The sequence below is a fragment of the Mustela erminea genome, chromosome 5 (genome assembly GCF_009829155.1).
Source record: "Mustela erminea isolate mMusErm1 chromosome 5, mMusErm1.Pri, whole genome shotgun sequence".
NCBI lineage: Eukaryota > Metazoa > Chordata > Mammalia > Carnivora > Mustelidae > Mustela > Mustela erminea.
In genome coordinates, this window is record NC_045618.1 from 146,415,730 (window position 1) to 146,437,955 (window position 22,226).

The 22,226-nt window shown below is 61.5% G+C and overlaps 1 protein-coding gene across 6 annotated transcripts in view; it reads left to right on the plus strand.

Moving 5' to 3' along the window:
- Positions 1-10,074: 10,074 nt before the first annotated feature.
- PACS2 (phosphofurin acidic cluster sorting protein 2) overlaps positions 10,075-22,226 on the plus strand; it is a 53,148-nt gene continuing 40,996 nt past the window's right edge. For 3 of the 6 annotated variants that reach the window (XM_032341572.1, XM_032341574.1, XM_032341575.1), the window contains exon 1: positions 10,079-10,250. In XM_032341572.1, coding sequence (XP_032197463.1) covers positions 10,132-10,250 — 119 coding nt within the window. In that variant the 5' untranslated portion in view covers positions 10,079-10,131. Of the gene's footprint in view, positions 10,251-22,226 lie in introns of all 6 variants that reach the window. The other 3 variants (XM_032341576.1, XM_032341577.1, XM_032341573.1) reach the window with 3 other exon arrangements.

Genomic DNA, 22,226 nt, shown 5'->3' on the forward strand with positions numbered 1-22,226 from the left:
ACAGACGCAGGTCCCACCCAGCTCTCACCACAAGATGCATTTTGTTGTGTTGTTCGCTGTTTGGGGGACGGACCTTCCCTTAACTCCCGGAGCATGAACAGTCCCAGAGCTTTCTGGGTTTCCTCCTGCGTTTTGTCAGAGCGTAACCAAATTCTCTTAATAGTGACAATACAAGCTCCTCCTTCCCGTAGCCCTTACTAACGTTTTAGGGAATAATTGACTGTTTTAATCAGATGCTGGTAATGCTTTGCCACATATATGGTGTTGGTCTAAATGCACCGCAGGGACACCTGGGTAAACACGTTATAGTATTTCCACATCACAGACACCAAAAGGCTATTGAAAGCTACACTCCAGAGAAGCAGTCAAGGATTTAAAAAATGCTCATGGTGTGTTATTAGGTGAAAAAAACCCAGTCCGTGTACTTCAGCCCAGATTTTGGAGGAAAAAAAAGTATATATGTTGAGAAAGAGATGGTAGAGGTACAGCCCTGAGGCTGCCCGAGGGACAGCGGACTGTCGGTTCTCTTTCTCCCCCTTTTATGTCACTCTGTGCCTCCAGTGCAGTGGCTCGAGATGATGGCAGCACATGACGGAGCAGAAGAACTAGCATCCCTGAAATGTCTACACTGCCCTGAGCAATCTGCACTTTCTATGCCATCCCGATCAAAATTGCCAACAGCATTTTTCATGGGGCTGGAATAAACAATCCTAAAATGTGCAGGGAACCACAAAAGACCCTGAATAGCCAAAGCAATATTGAGAAAGAAAAGCAAAGCTGGAGGCATCACGATTCTGGATTTCAAGTTCTATCTATTACAAAGGTACAGTGATCAAGACAGCATGGTGCCAGCACAAAAACAGACACACAGATCAAGGGAACAGAATAGAGAACCCAGAAGGGAGCCCATAGTTATACGGTCAATTTATCTTCAACAACGTGGGAAAGAATATCCAAAGGGAAAAAGACAGCCCCTTCCAGAAATGGTGTTGGGAAACTGGACAGCAACATGCAGAAGAATGAAACCGGGCCACTCTCTTACACCACACACAAAAATAAATTCCAATTCAATGAAAGACCTAAGTGTGTGATAAGACGCCATCAAAATCCTAGAGGAGAACACGGGCAGTAACCTCTTCGACATCAGCTTACACATTCTCACCAAGTATGTCTCCTGAGGCAAAGGAAGCAAAAGCAAAAATGAACTATTGGGACTTCAACAAAACGAAAAGTTTCTTCACAGCAAAGGAAACAGTCAACAAAAGTAAAAGACAACTGACAGAATGGGAGAAAACATTTACAAGTGCCATAGCCAATAAAGGATTAGTAATCAAGATCTATAAAGAACTTATATAACTCAACACCCCAAAACCCAAATAATCCAATTTAAAAATGGGTGAAAGGCATGAACAGACACTTTTCCAAAGAAGATGTAAAAACGGCCAACAGACACGTGAAGAAGGGCTCCACATCACTCGGCATCAGGGAAATACAAATCCAAACCACAATGAGATATCACCTCACACCAGTCAGAATGGCTAAAATCAACAAGTCAGGAAATGACAGATGCTGGTGAGGATGCGGAGAAAGGGGAGCCCTCCTACACTGTTGGTGGGAATGCAAGCTGGTGCAGCCACTCTGGAAAAACAGAATTACCCTATGACCCAGTAATTGTACTACTACTGAGTATTTGCCCCCAAATACAGAAACACTAATTCACGAGCATACATGCTTGTGTGTATAGCGGCATTATCTACAACAGGCAATCTGTGGAAGCAGCCCGAGTGTCCACTGATACATGAGTGGGTACGGAAAAGGTGGTGTAGACAGACAACAGAGTATCATCCAGCCAGAAAAAGAACAAAATCTTCCCATTTGGAGCAGCACAGGTTAGACGGAGCTGGAGAGTACGAAGGAAGGCAGTCAGAGAAAGACAAAGACTGATGATTCTGCTCATATCTGGAACTTAAGAAACAAAACATCTAATTAAACAGGAGAAGAACAGGAAAGGCAGACTCAAGTGTCGAGAAGAGACAGCTGTCCGCCGGAGGAAGGTGAGACAGGGAAGGATTGAGAGTGCGCTGCCCACGAGGAGCACCGAGGGCTGTACAGAACGGCAGGACCGCTGCCTCATACACCTGAAACATAATACTGCTTCTCAATGTAACATACCGGAACTAAAATAAAACAATAAAAATTCGGGGGAAAAAACACAGTGGCAGCAGGGCGTGTAGACTGGACAGGAAGGTGAGCACAGTATCTACATGTAGAAAATCCCGAAGAGTCCCTAGAGAAAGTACCAGAACCACCATCTCCAGAACCTTTGTTTGGGTAAAGAGTTCATGAATCTGGCACCAAAACCATAAAGGAAACAACTGACTAGTTGAACTTCACCAAAATTTAAAACTTTGCTTTTCCAAAAACAGCATTAATAAGATGAAAATACAAGCCACAGATTGGAGAAATATTTGCAAATTACAGTCTGACGGATAGCTCCTTTCCAGAATACAGAAAGAACTCTTACAATTCAGTAACACAAATGTGAGCATCCCAACTAAGAGATCTGAGACATGTCAGCAAAGAAGCACACAAAGGGCCAAGAAGCACAGGGAGAGATGCTCGGATCATCGTTTGCCAGGGAAGTGCACGTCAGACCACAAGGCGATAGTGTTTGGCAACCGCAGTACAGTGAAAAAGACAGGCAGCGAGTGCCGCTGAGGACGAGAAGCAACAGGAACGCTCACAGGTTGCTGGTGAAAAGGGAAAACGGTGAGGTCACTCTGGAAGAAGACCGCCGTTTCATCAAGTTTCTCCACGAGTCTCGCTGGTCAAGAGTTCGCGGACTCCGAAGCTGCTCTTGCAGGAGTCCACCCGAGGGAAAACCCGGGTCCCCACGAAGACTCGTTCACGGATGTTCACGGCGGCATTCGGCCTTGTAGTTGCCGCTGGAAGCAAACCCACGTCCTCCAGCCGGTGAACGGACGGGCAGAAGGCGGCACATGTCTGCGACGGGACGGCGCTGGGCTGGTCGTCAGAGGAACAAAGCACTCCCAGGGCCGCGGGAAGGAACCGCGGGAGCCCCTCGCTGAGTGAGAGGGTCACATACCGCCTACTTCCATTTGGGAGAAACGTCCAGAAAAGGCACATCTGTGGAGACAGAAAGCAGGTGGTGGCTGCACAACTTTACAAAGGTACGGAGATGGTTTGATCGTCCCCTCCCAGTGGGTGGGTTCTGGTCGACGTCCTTAAGCGGATGCCACACCCAGTGCAGAGCCCGGTGCGGGCTCAACCTCGACACGCTGAGATCAGGACCTGAGCCGACATCATGAGTCAGATCCTCAATACACTGACCCGCCCAGGTGCCCCACGGGTTCTGTTACGGCGAATTCTACGGTAGCGAAGCTGTTCGAAAGAAAAGCCACCAAGGACGCTCCATCTCCTGGCCGGAAGGAGAGGAGGGGTGGGTGGCCATTGGTGGGAGGAGCCAGGGGCCTTCAGGAAGGGGTGGGAGCCTCCGGTCGCTGCGAAGTGAGAGGGACCTGGCAGTGGACAGAGTGGACGGACAGAGGCCGTGGCCTGTGCAGACATAAAGTCTGAGAGTGCTTCATACCCTCTCGAGTGTGCCCGGTCCACGTCCCTCCTTCTAGCCAAGACTGCCGTCATCAGAGGAAAGCGGGGGTGTCCTTTGCTCATTTTCTGCTGGAGGAGGGACCTGGTGCGCGATCTGGGATCTCGGGCGGCGGCTTGACATGGTGGGTTTGGGGGCGAGGATAACTCCAGAAAGGTGCTTGGCGCGGGAGGAGGGAGTAAGCTCTTCTCCAGACGCTTGTGCTGCTCCTGCCGACCACGGGGCACCCCGATGTCTTTGTTTCACAACCTTTGTGTTTTGTCCTGGGAAGTGAAGCATCTGCCACGGGGCGTTCAACGCTCTTGGGACAGGATTTGTTTGGAGGGGAGAAGCTTCCGGAAAGTAGACCATCACGAGTCCTGCGGGAGCTCCGGCAGCAAGACCTGCGAAGCATGAGGTTCCTAGCCATGGCCGCCGAAGGAAAGCAATGACTCGGGCCCTTGCCCCCTCCCCGGGGGTTTGCCGGCGTCTGCGGCGTAGACCCTCCCACGTGGCCGACTTCCAGCTGCCCAGGGGCACTCCGCACATGAGCTCAGGGAGTGCGGCCAGCGGCATTTTCGCCAGACGCAAACACACGAGGAGCACAGAGCGTCCTAAGAATGCATTACGCTTAGCGGCACGACTCCGGTGTGTTTATTACCTTTATATTTCGTGATTATAAATTTATATAATTTAATTTTTTATACCTTTATATTTCGTGATTATAAATTTATATAATTTAATTTTTTTAAAAGATTTTATTTATTTATTTGACAGAGAGAGATCACAAGCAGGCAGAGAGGCAGACAGAGAGAGAGGAGGAAGCAGGCTCCCCGCTGAGCAGAGAGCCCGATGCGGGGCTCGATCCCAGGACCCTGAGATCATGACCTGAGCCGAAGGCAGAGGCTTAGCCCACTGCGCCACCCAGGCACCCCATTATATAATTTAATTTTTAATACTGGCTGTGAAACGGGGGTCCTATCTTTTGCAGATTTTTCTACTTGGTTCTTTTTTTTTTTTACTTACTGATTTGCAAGAGCTCTTTAGGGGTTAAAAAAATTCTTTTGCTATATCTTTTGCAAATTTTCCAAGTTTGTGGTCTTTTGGCTTTTTTTTGGGAACATGAACAAAATGGTGAGTCTCCTCTTTTAGGGCTTTGTGGTTGGCTTAAAAAAACCCTGCTTACTAAAAACATATAAAGCGTTCTTTCCAGTTTTTTTCTAGAGCCTTTATTGTTTCATGTTTCAAGATTAAATTCTTGCTCCGTCTGGAATTTATTTTGGTGTAAAAAGCGAGGTAAAGATTAAGTTGTTTTTGTTTTTGTTTTTTTGAGTCCAGCCTGTCGTCCCACAGCATTTTTGGGGGAACCCATCTTTCCCTGATAATCCCCGTGCAGCTGTGTCCACCCCCTGGGTTCCCGAGTGCCTGAGGCGCATTCTTGGCTCTCAGCGTCCCCCCCCCCCCGCCCCCAGCTGGTCCCTACTTCCTGACACCCGTCACTCCATCCTTTAGGTCAATGCAGCCCCGCCTCCCTCTTCTGCAAACGCGTCCTGGCCATAGGCTCGCACTCAGGGTCCCGCGTACATCTGAGAATTAATGGGACTACATGCAAATCGACATTTTGTGTAGGTCACAGTTCAGGTTCAAGTTAGGACTGAGTAAACCTCTCTTACTTTCCTCAGCAGAATTTTAACACTTTCTAACTTTGACCAAGTTTGTTCCCAGGTATTTTATTTTGCTTCTGCTCCTCTGAACAGGATCCCAGCTTTCCTGCCGGTGTTTTGGGGGATGGGGCGGCACCCCTTGGCTCACCGTCTCCTCCGTGAGCTCCTCCTCACCCACCTGGCCACTCAGCAGATGTGCAGGGAGCGACTCCCCCTGCCGAGTAGGGGTCCCTTGTCTCTGGGCTTCTAGGTGGGTCAGCCTTCGGGGGCTGCTCAGGGCCCTGCCGCTCCCTCCGTCCAGGTGTCTATGACTTGCCCTCCCCGCACTTTGCTCCAGGTGGAGTGCTCGCTGGAAGCACTTTCCCAGGTACGCTGTGGTCTCTATCAACACGGCCCACTGAGACCGCCAGCTGTCACCGGCTGCACGAGCAACATGGTGGCCGCCAAGTTCGTGGGCGCCCGCACCCTCACCTCCCGCGTCCAGCCTATTCGCGCGTTAAAACCCGCAGTCATACCCACCCCTCCCTGCCCCCTCTCTGTCCATGCCCCCCAGGGTCTCCTCCACCCACTTGGGCCTCCGGAGCCCCTTCTCCCCAGAACGACCGGGCTGCCGCGGAAGCAGGGAGCGAGCGGCCCGTCCCCGCCGTGGGAAGTCTGTGGAGGTAGCCCACTTGGGGGGAGAGTGAAGCCCCGGCTGTGGCCGATGGGGTCCTCCCCCTGCCCCTCCGCCCACCTCCCTGCCCAGCACGGGCTCTGGCTGGGCCCTCCATGCTCTGCTCTCCTGCTCGAACGCTCCGTCCCAGCTCCCAGCGCTGCTCGGCTGACCGTCCCGGGGGTGAGATGGCCTCCATGCACTCCCCCGACTCCGTCACCCTGTTCCTTTTGTTCCAGAACCGCGGGTGAATGCATCAGACACCTTCACCCCTGCCCCCACACCTTTCTCCTCTCTTCCCGGATTTCTGTCCGCGCTGCAGTCCGGTGAATTTCTCCAGCTCCGTCTCCTGCTTCACCGATTTCGCCTTCAGCAGACCCTGATCTACTGTCGTAACCCATTCACCGACCCTTACAGACTCTCCCGTCTCACCCCCCCCCCCGTGATACTGCCCCCACCCACAGGTGCCGCGTTTTTATGTGTAGGCTGACCTTTCAGAGTCCCTGTTTGGGAGAAGGTAAGCTCCCCGAGGGTAAGAGCTCTTCTGTGTTTTCTTTCCTGGGTTCTCGGGGTTTGAAACTGGCTTGATCATCATTTATTAAGTGAACAAATGAGCCAATATCTGAATCTTTGGCCTCAACCGTGAGAGAGTTCCCTGCCATGTGCTGCGCGGTGGAGGCTAATGGCTCAGGAGCGGCCACAGACGGGTAAGTGGTGCTCTGAGCTCGTGCACCAAGAGCCCACTCCCCACTCCAGTCCTCCTGGAGTGTCTCAGACACACCCCGGGGGCTAGCAGCCCGCCTTCCCAGTCACACCGTCCCCTGTGCACCTGCCCTGCGTCAGGAGGCTGCCTGTGTCCCTGGCGACCACTCTTCCTCTCCCTGTAGGAGGCCTGCTTCCCTGGCTGCTCCTGGAGGCCTGCTGTGCCTTCTGTGCCAAGAGTTTCTGTGCCCACCTCGGCAATGTGGCTCGGGCACACCGCTGTTCCAACCAGGGAGGTGTTTGGGACGCAGGCCACGTGCAGGAGTTTCAAAGTCCTGTCCTCCTGCCGGGAGCAGACACTAGACAAGCACTGGTTCCAGCGAGGGTGGCCTCCTCAGCCTGGCTCCTGGGAAGAGCAGAGAAGGCTGGCAAAGCTGCTGGCCGGACCAGGCAGAGGTCATCCAGCTGGCCAGTGCCCGGGTCCTACAGGAGACCACCGACCCGAGAGGCTGAGCTGCCCCCCTGATGCTGTGTTGGGGTGTAACACCCGTGAGCACAGCAGAGGTCTGCCACCAGCGCGCCCTCTGTTGCCAACTGTGCCCATGATCCCGTGTCTCTTCTGAAGGAAAGATGCATGCTCAGTTCCTGGACCAAGGGGAGCCTGGCAGCCCCCTCGCCCATAAGGGAACCTCTTGCCAGCAGGGTCCACACCTGCCCGGTGCCTCATCATGTTCCCACACCTGGGTGGTCTAATCTTAAGTCAGGCTGAAGAGATGAATGAGTTTCCAAAGAGCCAGAAGTCCGTACTGTCCAAGCAGAAACCCCAGAGCCCTCACCTGCAGGCACAGGGGCTCTCAGTGATAGTGGGGGGTGGGGCATAAAAGGGGCTTTGAGCCTGACCCTTCCTGTCTGCGACACAGCATGAGTCCATCACACCAGTTGGAAACCCGAGGCTTTAATTCATTTTAAAAAACGGTGGCAGACCAGGAAAGTTCCAGCCGACTGTCAGGTCCTCAGGAAAGGTCGTCACGGAGCCCTTCTGGAGCTCCAAGGTTTTGGACAACCAGTCCTCGAGGATTCCTCCCCAACCACACCCAGCTGCCCCGGCTGTCCGGAGAAGTTCCTCTTGTACTAAGTTCCTGTCTATAAAGATGCAGCCGCCATAAAGCATCGGGGTGTGTGTGTGTGTGTGGCGGCATGCCAGCTTGCACGGAGGGACGCCCTCCCAGCTCTGAAGGCGCCCATCCTGGGACAGTCCACAAGGGGAAGATGAACACAGACTCATTTCCAACTCTGAGAATAACCACGCAAATAACAGGTTCTGCCAAAAAGTATCTCTGATCACCACTGTAGGAAACTTGGAAAACCCAAAAAGCCACAATCTCATCCCCACGAACCCTGTGGGGTTCATACCCCTGCTTTAAAAAGCTGCACAGACAGCGTCACAGGTAGAGGGCACAGGGTGGGGTGTTCTCTCTCTGCCTCCCTGACTAAAGCATTTAAGAATTTCCACCATGGTGCCCACCAGGGGTGGCTCTGGGCCAGACGGTGGGACTCACACCCGGGTCCCCTCCCATAGTAGCTGCATAACGTCCGTGCCTCAGTTTCCTCAGGAGTCAAATGGGAAGGGGGACAGGACTGTCACATCCCAGAATGGCTCGAAATGCTGGGAGTGTGCGGCTTTACTAGAATGGCTGGTGTCAAGCCTCCATTTGCTTGGCGTGGTCACCCCATATTTCCTCACATGGCCCCCACCATATTCCTTGTCTGGGCGCGACGCTGGCACACATGGACCTGGAGTGTCAGGTCCCCAAGTGCCCGTCCTCCTCGCCCTGTCCCGCAGCGCGGCGTGCCAAGCGCTGAGGTCAAAGGCTGTCTATCTCCTGCCCGCCCACCAAAGGCTGCCTGTCCTCACCAGGGACTGCCACGTGCTCCCTGAACTCGGTCACATCCCCTTCCCCACCTCATAGGCAGGAGGGCCCCAGGCGCTCTGCCTGGCAGGCCCAGCTCTCTGTGACCATACCCAGTAGTCGTCAGCTGGTTGAGGACACACAGGCCCTCTGGGCTTTCGCCGAGCCACCCCTGGGGGCAGGAGCGTGTGCAGAACACAGATCCTCTTGTTCTCTCCCAAGTGTGGCCTGGCTGTTTGCAGCTGCAGAGCGAGCCACAGCTGGAGGGCCCGGCCTCGCAGGGAGGCAGCGGCATGGGGTCCGCAGCGGCACCCCAGATGGCGGAGCCCCAGGGCCAGGAAGGAGGGTTTGCTTGGACGGGACTTGTTTCAAGCAAACCACTTGTGCACAACAAAACACAGACAGGGAAGGAAAGACAAGCGTGCAGTGACAGCGCGGGTACAAAGAAACGACGTCAGAAAAGCTTGTCCCACCTCCCAGGGCAGCAACTGGTGACCGACCGGAACCACCGCCAAAACGATGGGACAGGACACTTTTCCCTGGGCCCCCACATCTAGATGGCCTTTCTTGGGGGCCTTTCCCCACCTTCCCTGAAACGCGGGCCCAGTGGGTCGCCCTGGTCACGGCCTCCCACCAGCCTGGGTCCCCAAGGGCACGGCGAGCCCCGGGGCCGGGAGCCGCCCCGCCCCGCCCCGCCCCGGAGGCTTGCCGTCCACGGTCCCACTGCCGGGTGGCAGGGGCTCGGCGGGGAGCGCGCTGCGGCGGGGGCCGGCCGAGGGTCAGCCGCACGCCCCGGCCGGTCGCGGCGCCCCGGCGGCCCCGCACGCAGGACCCCCGGCCGCGGTCCGCCGGGCCCGGGGTGGGGGGCGGGGGCACCCGAGGCCCGCGGTGTGGGCGCGGGGGCGCACGGACACTCTGCGGGGTCGGGGAGCCTCCGGGGACCGGAGGGGCGGCGGTTCCGGGGACCCCGAGGGCAGGGTCAGGGAGCGGGGGGCGGGACCGGCGGAGGCCCCGGGGTCGGGGCGTGGCGACACGGGGCGCGCGGGGCGGGGTGCTGGGCGGCAGCGGGCGGCCAGGGACGCGGGAGCGCGTGGGGCGCACGGGCCCCCGGAAGAGGGGAAAGAGGACGTGCGGGGTCCCGCTCGGCGGCTCCCGGGGGGCGGAGCGGGCGGGGCGGGGCCGGTGCGCAGGCGCGACGCGCGCTCTCGCGGGCCGCGGGCCGGGGCGAACGCGGGTCGCCGGAGGGAGCGCGCGCGTCCCCGCACTTCCGGCGAGCGCTCCGCGGGCCGCGATTGGGCTCGAGGCGGCGAGCGCGCGCCCGCCCAGCCAATCGGCGGCGGCGGCGGGGCGGGGGCGGGGCGCGCGGCGCGGGGCCGCGCGGGGCGGGGCGGGGCGCGCGGCGCGGGGCGGGGCGGCCGCAGCCTGGTTGCCGCCCGCGGGCCTGTCCGCCGCCCGCCCGGCCGTCCCCGCCGCCGGCAGCCATGTGACCGCGCCGCCGCCCTCCGCGCGCCCGGCCCGCCCGCCCGCCCGCCCGCCGCCGCGCGTCCGCGGCCCGGCCGCAGCCCAGGCCGCCGAGGGAGCGGCGGGGCCGGCGCCATGGCCGAGCGGGGCCGCCTGGGCCTGGCCGGCGCGCCCGCCGCGCTCAACACGCCGGTGCCCATGAACCTGTTCGCCACCTGGGAGGTGGACGGCTCCAGCCCCAGCTGCGTGCCCAGGTACGCCGCCGCCCGGCCGCTTTGTTCCCGCGCGCACCTGCCGGACGCCGGGGACCCGCGCCCGGACCGCCCGCCCGGGGCCGCCCGCCCGGGCCCTGCGCACTGCGTCGTCCCCGCCCGGGACGGGCCGCCGGGCCCCGTCCGCTAGGGACCTGCGCCCGGGGTCCCCGCCCCGCACTGTCGCTCGGGGACCTGCGCCCCGGGGCCGTCCCCACCGGGGACCCCACCCGGGACCCCACCCGGGCCCTCGCGCGCGGAGGGGGCAGCCGGGACAGTGCAGCCGGCCGTCCCCCGGGACCTGCGCCCAGAGTCCGCGCGCCCGGGACCGCGCGCCGGGACCTGGCACCCCGGGCCCCCACCCAGGACGGTTGACCCAGGACCCGCACACGGGACCGTCCGCCCGGGGTCCCCCAGCCGGGGCCTCGCGTTTGCGCCCCCCTCTCGGGCGTGCGCCTTCTGTGGGAGCGACCTCTGGCGCGTGGAGGGCCCCCGAGGTCCTGGCGCCGCGGGAGGGAGTGACGCCGGCTCCTCCGAGGCGCAGGGCGCTCACCTGCTTGGGCTCCCGGGCGGCGTCATGCACCTGTCCACGGCTGCGGCGCTGGTGGGGTTGGCTCAGGTGTCTGCTCTCTCCACCGCTGTCAGATTTCCTCCTGCGGCCAGCCACCCTGTCAAGCTGGGCGTCCTGAGAGTGACCCGCGGGCCCGCCGTGTCCGGGGAACAACTCGGGCTGGGACCAGGATTGTACGGTTTCACCCAGCACACGCCTCTTTACTCGTGGTCTCGCGGACACCTGCTCGGTCCTGCTGGCCCCTTACCTGCTTGCAGCAGGCTTCCGAGTTAGAGACACCTGCGCGTCCATGAGCAGGGCACTTTGCCCCGGGCTGTCAATTCCGCCTCGGTGAAAGACTGCCCGCTCCCTTGGCCAAGAAGTGCCTGGACCCCGGTGGGAGGAGCTGGCGGAGCTCTAGCCCACAGGCCAGTGCTCTAGCCAGATCAAGTCCACTCGGACGGGCAGCTGCGTTTCTCTTGGCAGCTTGGGGCTCTCTTGGTTTCTTCCTGACTCGGTGGTCCCCCATGATGGAGCCCTCAAGCTGAGGAGGGGCCGGACTCGCACCAGAGTCTGTTCTGAGTGGACACCAGACCTCAAGAGCGCTCCGTGGGTGAGGGCCTCAGGAGCGCCGTCCAGGCACAGGAACTGGGTGGTGAGCTGCCGGGGGACCACATGCAGGCTCATCCTGCAGGTGTCACGGGGTGAGGTGTTGGGGTTCCGGTCCGTGGGGCTTGCCCACCACGAGTGCGGGGCTGGGAGGTCAGAGCACTGCTGTGCCAAGTGGACAGACTGGGCCCTTAACACACCCGCCCATCTGTATGGGGCCTCCTGTGCGACCTGAGGGTCAGCGTTAACAGGGCTTGCGGCGGAGGACTCCGGGTGCACCTGCTTCCCTCTTCTCTGGGGAGCCTCTGGGCTCGCAGCCAAGCTGAGGAGCATCTCCCCGGGCCCAGCCTCCTTACCCTTGCCCATCCTGGGCATTTGCCTTAGAGTCGAGACTCACAGCCGGGGATCCCTGAGGACTTTTCCCCCTCACCCCCCATGCTTTTGTCTGTCCCCTCTGCGTTGTCACCACCACCACCACCCAGTCCACCACACCTGTCCCCCGCCTTGCCTCCTGTGTCACTGCCCCCTTGCTACTCCAAGTGTCCCCAGAAGGGGGGTGCAGACAGTAGCCCATCTTTGCTGCCCCTCCTCAGCGGCTTCCTGACATTTACCTGGGGGTGCTGGGGGGTGGTAGCAGGAGAGGCCAGGAGGTAGGAGCTGCCTTTGGGGCGTGGCCTGCCCCTCCTGGAGCTGGTCTGGGACGTCCACTCCAGTGAGTGTTGGGGGAGGGTGTGGGGGGGGGTGTGGGGGCTGGCGGGACAGGGCTGGGGTTGGGAGCTCCATGGCTCTGCCTGGGTGGGATGTGGGGTGGGGGTGGCATGGTGATGCCCCAGGGCCATCGAGTGGTCAGGGTAGGCCGGCAGAGTTGACGGGTTGACCGTCCAGAACGTTGGTTGGAGCGGATGTGCCCCTACTTTACTGGAGAGCAGAGACCCTCCCTGAGAGGGGGTGCTCGTCCCTTGCCTGTGCCTCCTGCGCGTGCGAGCCCTCGGACGGGCTGTTCTCAGCTGGCTCCTGGGACTTTCTGTGGAAGGGGTCACACTCCCTCTATCCGTGTGAGTGTCTTGGTTTGGCCCGGTCTTTACGTTTTGGAGTGATGTTGCGCCAGTGGCTGTCCCTGCCGTGTGGTCCCTGCGGAACGGCAGTCCCTACTGTAAGGGGACCTGGGGCTTGTGTCCAGGCGGCGGCCAGTTTCGTCTGTGCTGCGGTCGGCACCCGAGTGCCAGTCCTCTGCGCGTGTGTAGCCGTGGGCGGCCGGCCTGGCGTCAGCACCGGCCCGTAGTGGGGTTTGGGGGCTGTGATCAGTGTGACACCGGGCTGCTTCGCGGAGCGCGGTCGCGCCAGCCCCCGCTGGCGGGGACGCCCGTCCCCAGCGCTGCATTCTTGCCAAGGTTTCGCCTGGCTTTTAATTTTTGCCAGTGTGGTGGGCGTGAAGTGGTGTTGTGGCTTTAATTTGAATCCCTCTGATCACTAACGCAGGCCGCTTGCACGTCCTTGTCACTTCTTCGGCCAAGTTTTCTTTTTGCTTCTCATTTTTGTTTTTCTCCTGGACTTGAGTCTCAGCATCGTCTTCAGGGGACGGTAATCCCTGCCCGGCCAGAAGTGCTGGACAGTCTTCTTACAACGATGTGAATTTCGTGCCGGTCTGCAGGGTCTGTGCCCCTGCCTTCGGCTGGGCTGGCTCTTGTTCCCTGCTCGGCCCTTCTGATCGTGGTGGCAAGCTCCCTGCTCCCCACAGGGCCTACTGCCAGGGGTCAGGGCTGTACCTCGAGGGAGGCCCGACTGCGTGGTATCCTCGAGGAAGCCTCCCGGCAGTGCTCCTCCCCAGTGACCATCGGCAGCTGTGTCCCACCGTTCCCAGCCGCCTCCTGGGCGTGCCCCGCTGCTGGGGTTCCCCAGGCAGCCTCCTGGGCCCCCACCCTGCATCTCAGCAGGTTCTGGGTCCTTTTACACCGTGAGCTTCCTACTCCTGCTGGACATTAGTCGCCAGTTTCTGAATGCTCTGAGGCCGCCCGTCCTCTCCTGTGCGTGTTGTTCCCTCAAATCTTGTACAAACTCCTTGTGTGCATCCTTAGTGTGTTTGCGGGTCCTGGTTGTGGGTCTGCGTGCTAGAGGGATGTCCAGCCAGCAGTGCCTGTTTTGGCGATGCTGTGCCCGCCAGCCACATCCCAGCGAGACGATGCACTGCTCTGCGCCTGCAGGCCGGTCCTGCGGTTCCCAGCCTGGCGCCGGTGGCATGCAGCTCCCGGGGACTCCACAGCTCCCCCCATCCCACGGCGTGGCACCCGGTGCCGCAGCTCTCAGCAAGCGGCCGGGTTGTTGGCAGTTGGAGGCTCTGGGGCTCAGAGCCGCTGTGACCGCCCGTCCAGGGCAGGACTTGGGAAGTCGCTTGTCGCCGTTTGTCTTCCAGAGGAGCAGCCGTGGGGAGGTGGGCACCTGTCGGGTTCGGGAGGAGCCGCGGTGCCCTGCGGTGGGCTCACGGCTGGGGCCGTGCCGCTCGCCACACCGCCGTGCAGGACTGCCAGCCGTCTGACCACTCCTGTGCCCGACGGGCGTGGGTGTCAGCATGACAGACGGGTGTCGTAAACACTTCTGAGTGTCCTGTGACTTTCCTTGACCCGCTGTCATGTCACGTAGGGTCACCTCAGGGAGATGGTTTTCTAGCGTTACGCGGACCTTCCGTCCCGGAGGAGGTCACGCAGTGCCACCCTTCTTGCTTGCTGGTGGGCTCCGGTGATCGCGACCGGGGCCTCGTGTGTGGATGCGTAGGGTCTGCGATACCCCAGGGATGTGCTTCAGAGCAAGGGCTCGTCCGCTGTGCTGTGGGTCGTTGCGGCGAGCCTGGAACCGTGCGCCCTCGGAGGGTTTGGGGAAAGTCTCCCGGGAAGTCACCGTACCGTAGGGCTGCTCTGTGGGCAGTACAGCCTGGGTTCAGGGCTGTCAGCGGGCATAGGGCGCTCGCCCCGCCCGAGCTAGCTTCTTGCAAAATATGTATTCCTGAGAATTTGTCCGCTTTGTCCAGATTTTCAGGTTTATTGGGACCAAGTTGTGCAACTGATCGTGTGCCGTGCCCTTCGGTTCCTCCATTGCTCGTGCGGGCGGCCGGGGGTGGGGCGCTCGGCCGCGCTCCCGGCCCCTCCCTGTGGGGAGGGAAGCCGTGTTTGTGTCCTGCGGCTTCTGCTGCTGGTTCTCGGTCCCGAGGACAGACGCGCCTTAGTTCCTCCTTGTTTCCTCCCGCACAAGCTTTGACGTGGACGGTCGCTCCCCTGAACATACACGTATTTCTTTCAATCTCCCGCGCTCTTTCTTTAATCTGTCGGGATTTGCGGAGTTTCTCGATAGACAGACACGTGGGGTCTTTTCCAGTTACTGTCCCGTGAGCTTCCCACGGCTCCTCTCTCAGTCGCGCTGCGGGCGGAGAAGGCGCTCGGTGTGGCGGCGGGTCCTTAGGGTTTTCGGAACGTGCCTTCTGGCTCCGTCTGAGCCGTTTCCGAGCCTGCTCTGTTTGTGCTGACCAGGGATGTGTGTCTGGCAGTGGACGGGGTGTGACACGGTGTGTGAGGTCTCTCCGCGCACAGCAGGCCTGCTGCGCTGAGGTCGGAGCTCTGTTCCCCTTTCTGTCTGCGCCAGGAGCGTGGAAACCTGACCTGGTGCGGGACGGACTCGTTTCTCTCCGAGTTCTGTCGTCTGAAACCGCGTTCTCAGGCACACCCGCTTGGTTAGAGCACCTCCCCGTGGGGCGCCTGCGTGGCTCCGTGGGTTGAGCCGCTGCCTTCGGCTCAGGTCATGGTCTCAGGGTCCTGGGATCGAGCCCCGCATCGGGCTCTCTGCTCAGCCGGGAGCCTGCTTCCTCCTCTCTCTCTGCCTGCCTCTGCCTACCTGTGATCTCTGTCTCTGTGTCAAATAAATAAATAAAATCTGAAAAACAAACAAAAAAACAGCTCCCAGGTCTTGGAACTTCAGGCACATGTGACTCAGGTCGTGCTGTCCTTCCGGCCGTGCGCGCTGGTGATGGAGGCTCTGGTGGCGTCTGCCTCCTTCTTTCCCGTCCTTTTGGTCAGACCCCGCGTCCATACGCCACATGTGCTTTTGGTTCGTCGCCGCGGATCTGGAATCCATTTCCGTTCAATCCGACAAGCTTAAGTTTTTAGCTAGAACTTTCCGTCTGTTGTCATTTATCAAAATTATTGATGTTTGGGTTTATATCTATCATTTTATTTCTGTGCTTGTTATTTCCTGCTTCTCTCTTGTCTTCCCGTATCTCCCACTGATTTTTCCCTTATTCTGCTTCCGCCTCGTATATCAGTCTGAAATCCGGCAGCGTTTCTGTCTCTTCGGTGGCGACTTTGTGATTCGCAGCTGCTCGTGTTCCGTGGGGAAGGAGCGGAGGGACAGGATCCCACGCAGGCGCCACAGCCAGCGCGCCCAGCGCCGCACCCCGCGGGTCGGTCTCGTGACCCTGAGATCACGACCTGAGCTGGAACCCAGAGTCGGAGGCTTCCCTGACCGAGCCCCCAGGCGCCCCCATGCTGGCTATATTTCAGAGTTAATTTATCTTTATCCTATTCCCGACAGACGCGGGGACGGACCCCAGAACCTGTTATTTTGACCCAACCCTTTCCTGCTCATGCACCGTGTTCAGCATTAATTGTCCTGCTGAGCCCACGAGGCGTTGTTGTCCCTTCGCCTTGGGTGTGCCGGGTTACCCTCGAAGCTCCCCACTTCTCTTCATTCCTCGGCAGCTCGGAACTTGGAATGGCTTTCTCCCTTTAATGTCTGAAGATGCATCTTTAGGGTTTGCTTTAGTGAGGGTGTGTCGGTAGCTAACTCTTTGTGTTCTCAGGACGCTTGCCCTGGTTTCTGGAGGGTGTCCTGGGGGTGGGTGCAGGCGGCACCTCCGCTCCGCACATGGACAGTGCAGCCCCTGACTGAGCTCGGTTCTGCTCTCGAGAAGTCAGCTGTTATCCGGGGAGAGTCATCTGAAGGTCTGTCCTCCCCGGCGGCTTTGCGACCCCCTCTCTGGTGTCCACGCGTGGCTTTCTCCTGATACTGCCGTGGTCAGGGTTGGGCTTTCCAACTCTGCAGTGCTGGGCCGTGTCCACGCCCTCGGTCTGGTGGTTGCCCCTGCCCCGTGCTGTGTGTTCTCCCATCGCGGTGCGTGTGTAGTGACCACAGGGGGGTCGTGGTGAGCGCGGGCTGGGCAGGGTTCGCGTGTGCCTGTAACGGTCGGCAGTTTTCAGCCCTTCCTTCTACTTCTGTCCACGTGCCGCTGCCCCTGTAGCCCGCACGAGGGCCACTGCAGCTGGCGGCGAAGGTGCCGTCTCTCAGCCCTGCCCCAGCCCGGCACAGACGTTGAGGGGCTATGGTGAACGCTCCTGGAGCTGAATGGAGGGGCTCTGCTCCGGACTGTGGGTTCTGTTTCACGTTGGGAGGAAGCCGGCGTCGCTCTTCTTGGGGGTGTGTGCTGGGGGAGCGGGGCAGGCTGGACCATGGGCCGCACCAGCGGTGAACTTGGCCCGTGGCTGGGGCTGTCAGATGTGGGCATGGGGGGGGCAGGCTCTGAGAGTGGACCCGGTGCTTGCGGCGTCTGAAGGATCAAGTCTGCTCTGGGGGAGAGGGTGGAAGCCGGCTCTGCAGCCTGCGAGCTGTGAGGTCTGTGGGGCGACTGTGCGCCGTCACCGCGCCTTACGGAAGCCCACTTCAGCCCGCCCGCACGTGTGTGTGCATACGTGTGCGTACGTGTGCACGCCCGGGCCGCGTGTCTGCCTCCGTGCCTCCCGCGCAGAGCGGGCTTCTGTGAGGAAGGGAGCAGCTGCTGTAAAGGGCCTGAGCAGGGGGTCTGCTGGGGCACGTGTGTGGTCCCGTGCGGTGCCTACGGGCCTGTGAGCTCAGTGGGGACCCCTCAGGCACCTCTTGGGATCTGGCACCCACCCCTGCTTCTGCCCGACGCGCTGGCCGTCCCACCAGCAGGACGGAGGACAGAGAGTGTCCGTGGTGCGGGGCGGGGGGGGACAGGTCCAGCGAGCGGCTCTACAGTGGGGAAGGACAGTCTTTTCGACCCTGTGGTGGGTCAGTCTCAGGGGTCCTCCTGGAGCGGGCACACGGCGACGGGCGCTCAGAGGCTGGCGGGCAGGGTGGGGAGCACTGGCTGCCGGGCACCTGGGCCCCCCGCGTCGGGCTCCACGAGTCTCGCGCAGCACTGCAGCCGGCCTGGCCCCCGGACATCTGTGCGTCCCCGCGGGAGGCGCCGGGCGGAGCGTGGACTTGGCACAGAGCGTGGCAAGTGCGTGGAGCTGCTGGCCGCGGCCTGGCCTGTGCGTCGTCGGCTCCCATGGTCACGCGGCTCGGCGGCCGATCGGGGGCTCGCCCTGAAAGCAGCGTGCGAGTGTTCCCAGGCCACTTACGTCCAGGGTGCCAGGGCCCCGGCGTGCAGGGCAGGCGCTGCCAGGCACTGCGAGCGCCAGGGTCTGGTGCTGGCCTCTGTGTCGCGCCGTGTCTCCAGCCTGCACTGGACCCTGGGCCCCTGGAGGAAGGCCGTGTTCCGTGCTCCGCCCCTGACCCGGGGAGAAGCAGATGCCCCTCAGGGCCTCTGTCAGCAACGTCCACGGGCAGAGCCCAGCTGCTGCTGGCCTGGCCCTTCACGCCCCGCGGAGTCAAGGCTGCAGCCCTGGGCCTGTGGTTGGTTCACCCAGGGTGGGTCCCCGGAGGAGGGGGCGCCTGGTAAATGATGTCGGTGGCACCTCAAGGGGCAGAGACGGCGGTGGGAGGCACCAGAGAGCGGGCGCACCGCCCTTCTTGTGGCCAGCCTCACCGTGGCTGTTCTGTGCCCCTGCCACCACTGCCTTTTCTCACTGCCCCTGCCCCGGCCACACGTCGCCCCCAGCCATGGTGCCGAGACCCTGCGGTGCAAGGAGAGGCCCTGAGGCACCTTTGTCCCTGTGGTGGGACAGGATGGGACAGGGTGGCCGTGGCCACAGGGAGCTCAGGGGACACAGACGTCGTCCGGTGGGCTTGGTGGGCCACGGGAGGAGCCTGGTCCGGCCTTTTCCTGCTACATGCTGGGTCTTACCCTTGGCGGAAAGGGAGGTGCTTCGTCGGCCCCATGGCTGGTGGCAGCTGGCCGGGTCCTGTCTCGGTGGCTGTCCCACGGCTCCAGCACGCTCCCCTGCACGCGCGGTGTGGGCCCAGGTGGGCAGCGCGGGTTCAGGGGTCTGTCCGTGCTGTCACCCTCTGGCCGCTGTGGCGGTGGAGCCCTGTTGGTAGGGGCTGGCCCCGTCTCTGTCCCCTCAGCCCTGGGCAGGCCCTTGGAGGCCCGCCCCTCCACCCGGGTGTGGTTGTGCCTCCTCCGACATGCCGGCTCTGCCCTGGGGGGGCCACACGGTCTCTGGCCTCCTCCGTGTGGCACAGGCTCCTCCCTGTCCACGGCCGCTCCGTGGGGAGGGCACTGTGGTGACGCCCCCAGGGCAGACCCTTGGGTGGCCGCTGGGGTGATTGTGCGTGAGTCAGAGCCTCTGACCGGTGCCCTTGGGGGCGTCTGCATCTTCCACTTAACCTGAGGCTCACCTTCTAGGGTGACCGCTGCTGACCTCATGCCCCGTAAGGGTGTGTCTTTGCGTCATGGCCGGTTAGCCCTGCCCTGGTCTTGGATGAGCTTGTGCTGGCCTCAGCTACCGCAGCGAGAGGGCCGGCTCTGTGCAGGTGTCCCCAGGCCCCAGGAGGGCGGGTGTCCCCATGCTTCTGAACTCGGTGGGGTGCTCTGTGCTGGCTCAGGCCCCACAGCTCACCCCTGCCCACCTGGGAGTGGACACTGTGCATCCCCGAGGCACCTAGAAGTGGCTCAGGCCGGGTGTCCCGTGCGGGGTGGGCTCTGGTCAGTGAATCGTGGTGCTGAACCGTGGGCACGGCTGGGTGCAGGCCGCCTGGAGGTGCTCTGCAGTGGGCCTGGAGAGGCAGTGGGGCTTGGGGACCCCTCCTGTGCTCTACAGTGGCCCAGGCCGTCCACCTCAGCCCCTGCTCCAGGCTAGGCTGTGCTTGGCAGGGGGGCCACCTTGGCTGAAGACCTGTCCCGGGGTGTGGGCTCTGGTGACCTGGCCCGCAGCTGCTTCACTATTCACTGGGCGCCCCGCGGGGGCCTGGGCTGTGGCCTGTCCTCCGTGGCAGGGGGGCTCTTGCTTGGGCTTGATCATGTCCAGAGGGCACTGGGGAGCGGCACCAGTGCACCCCCTCTCTGGCCGGCTCTGGCAGGAAAGGAACGAGCGGGCCGTGTGTTTACAAACACAGAGCTTGTCCAGTGACGCATCCCGAGGCAGGATGATGAACTCATTTGTGGGTGTGGGGTCCCCGAGAGACAGGCGTGAGGACAGGGTGGGGGCTGATCTATGGCTGGGGTGAGTAGGGCCCTACTCGGAGCCGGCCCACGGAGGGAAGGTGGTGGCGGCGGCGCAGAGGAGAAGGGGCGTCCGGGAGGCTGAGGGTCTGGTGGGAGGGCACAAAGGCTCCCCACCAGCCGCTGGGCTCTTGGGCAGCACCGCGGGAGCGGAGGCCGTCTTCGTGCTTTCTGCCCAGCCTTATGGGTGCTGCTGCCGCCGGTCCCCGGCGAGGAGAGAGAGGCTGAGGCCTGGGGTCTGCGCGGGGCGGGGAGGATGGGCTAGACCTATCTGTGGGTCCCAGACTATGTCACTGTGGCCCTGGCAGGTCATGGAAGGTTCCAGAAGTGTGTTGATTTGTAGCCCAGGACTGCTGAGGACCAAGTCCCCGAGCGCCCCCCATGGTGTTGGTCTTGGCAGAAAAAAACCTCATGCCGGGGGCAGGTCGGCTGTGGGGGCCGTGGTAGAGGTGTCCCAGGAGGGGCTGGTAAGGGTGGGGGTGCGCCTGTGCCCTCTGCCCAGCACTGAGGGCCTGCTCTCGCTGCCTTTTTTGGTTTTTTTTAAGATTTTATTTATTTATTTGACAGACAGAGATCACAAGCAGCAGAGAGACCGGCAGAGAGAGAGGAGGAAGCAAGCTCCCTGCTGAGCAGAGAGCCTGATGCTGGGCTCGATCCCAGGACCCTGAGATCATGACCTGAGCCGAAGGCAGCGGCTTAACCCGCTGAGCCCCCCAGGCGCCCGTGCCCCCGCCTTCTAGATCTAGCAGAGGATGAATTCCTATTTTGTCTCTTGGAGAATAGTTTCCTCAAAAAAGGATGATAATGCCCCTCCCCTCCGGGGTGCGTGGCTGCTGCAGGGAGAGGGGCAGGCTGCTGGGGCTCCGCGGTTAGAACAGGCGGCCGTTCAGCACAGGGACCTGTCAGGGCGGGGACAGCTGTGTGCCAGCCGCCGCTGGGGGGACTCAGGAACCCGTGTCCTTGGAAAGCTGGGATGTCCCGCGTACCTGCCTGCCTGTGGCTCCAGGCAGAGAGGGCTCTGGGGACGGCGCGATTGGCCGGCGGCGAGGAAGCCAGGCAGACCTTCAGGCTCTGCCACCGCCACTGCCCTTCCTTTCAGTTGCCGCGCGCTGGGCCGCCGCACGGAGCGTTGTGTTTGCAACAAACAGCAGCGCGTCTGATTAGCCGTCTTTAGGAGACAGCGTCTGCTGAATTCCCTCCACCCGGCCGCTAGTCCAGTTCCCACGAAGAGGAAGGGGACAGGGAGATCCCTGCTCCTGAGACATGCAGCCTGGTGCCGGACTGTGGGGCTGTTGGCCCAGGGGGACAGGCAGGCAGACCCAGAGTCGCACAGCAGAGAAGGGCAGAGGCGGCGGGCTTCGGTCCGACACCCTGGGCCGCAGATCGACCCTCACAGTAGGGCAAGGTGAGGCCAGGGCGGGAGTTCTCATCCTGCTGGCCCTGCGCTGGGCCCCCGGAGGGGCGCTCACGGTTGTTGAGGCCCCCAGCGCGGCCTCGTCCCCCTGTCCCTGCACACCCCCTCCCCCCACGCCAGGTGCCCAACTTGGCATTCCCGTTGTCATTTGAGATTTGCTCCCTGGCCGCTGTTGCCTTTCCTGCCTGGAGGCGCAGCCCCCGGAAGCCGGCCCAGCCTGCTGTCCCCCGGCTGCTGCCCGCGGCCCTCCAGCACCACCCTGGACACCAGCCTGGCAGATGGTTTGGGGGGGACGCAGGGGCCTCCAGGAGCTCTGGGAGAGTCTTGGGCTCTAGTGTGGTCCACTGGGGCAGGGGTCCTGAGTACTCTCTGGGGGTCTCACTGTGACGGAAGCACCCGGAGCGCTGCTTGAACGGGGGGAGGCAGGCGGTGTGCGTCGTGGGGCACAGCGGTGGCGCTCTCCCCAGACCCGAGGCTCCAGGTGGCTGCGGGCCCACAGTCCCCCACAGGCACGTGGAGAGGCGAGGGTCCAGCCGCCGTCCAGCTGTGGTCCTCACCTGCCGGGCTACGAGGCAGGGCCCCCCTGACCTGGTGGTGGGGCACCATCCTAGCTCTTTTAGGCTGTGGGCACAGCGCTGCTTTGCATGGGGAGCTAGGGGTCCTGAGCGATGACTGCTGGGCCCTGGAGGATGCAGGCCATGACATTGACCTGACCTCGGTGTGACTGTCTCTCGCTTGGTGACAGCTCAGGCGGTACCTGAATCTGCTCCCTGCTGGCCCCGGGGGCAGGGGTGTGCCTGAGAATGACTCAGTGCTGGGCGCTGGGCTCCCTGAGCAGAGGGAGGGGTGAGAACACCCCTGGACACGGGGAGCCCGAGACCCAGGCTTTCCGGGAGGCTTTGGGACGTTTGGGCACAGACCCCTTGTTGGACCCCCGCTGGGGCTTCTCTGGTGACCCTGGGGGTGGGGCAAGAGAGAGCTAGAGGGCGTGGGCGTGTCTGGGAGAGGAGGTGGTGCTGG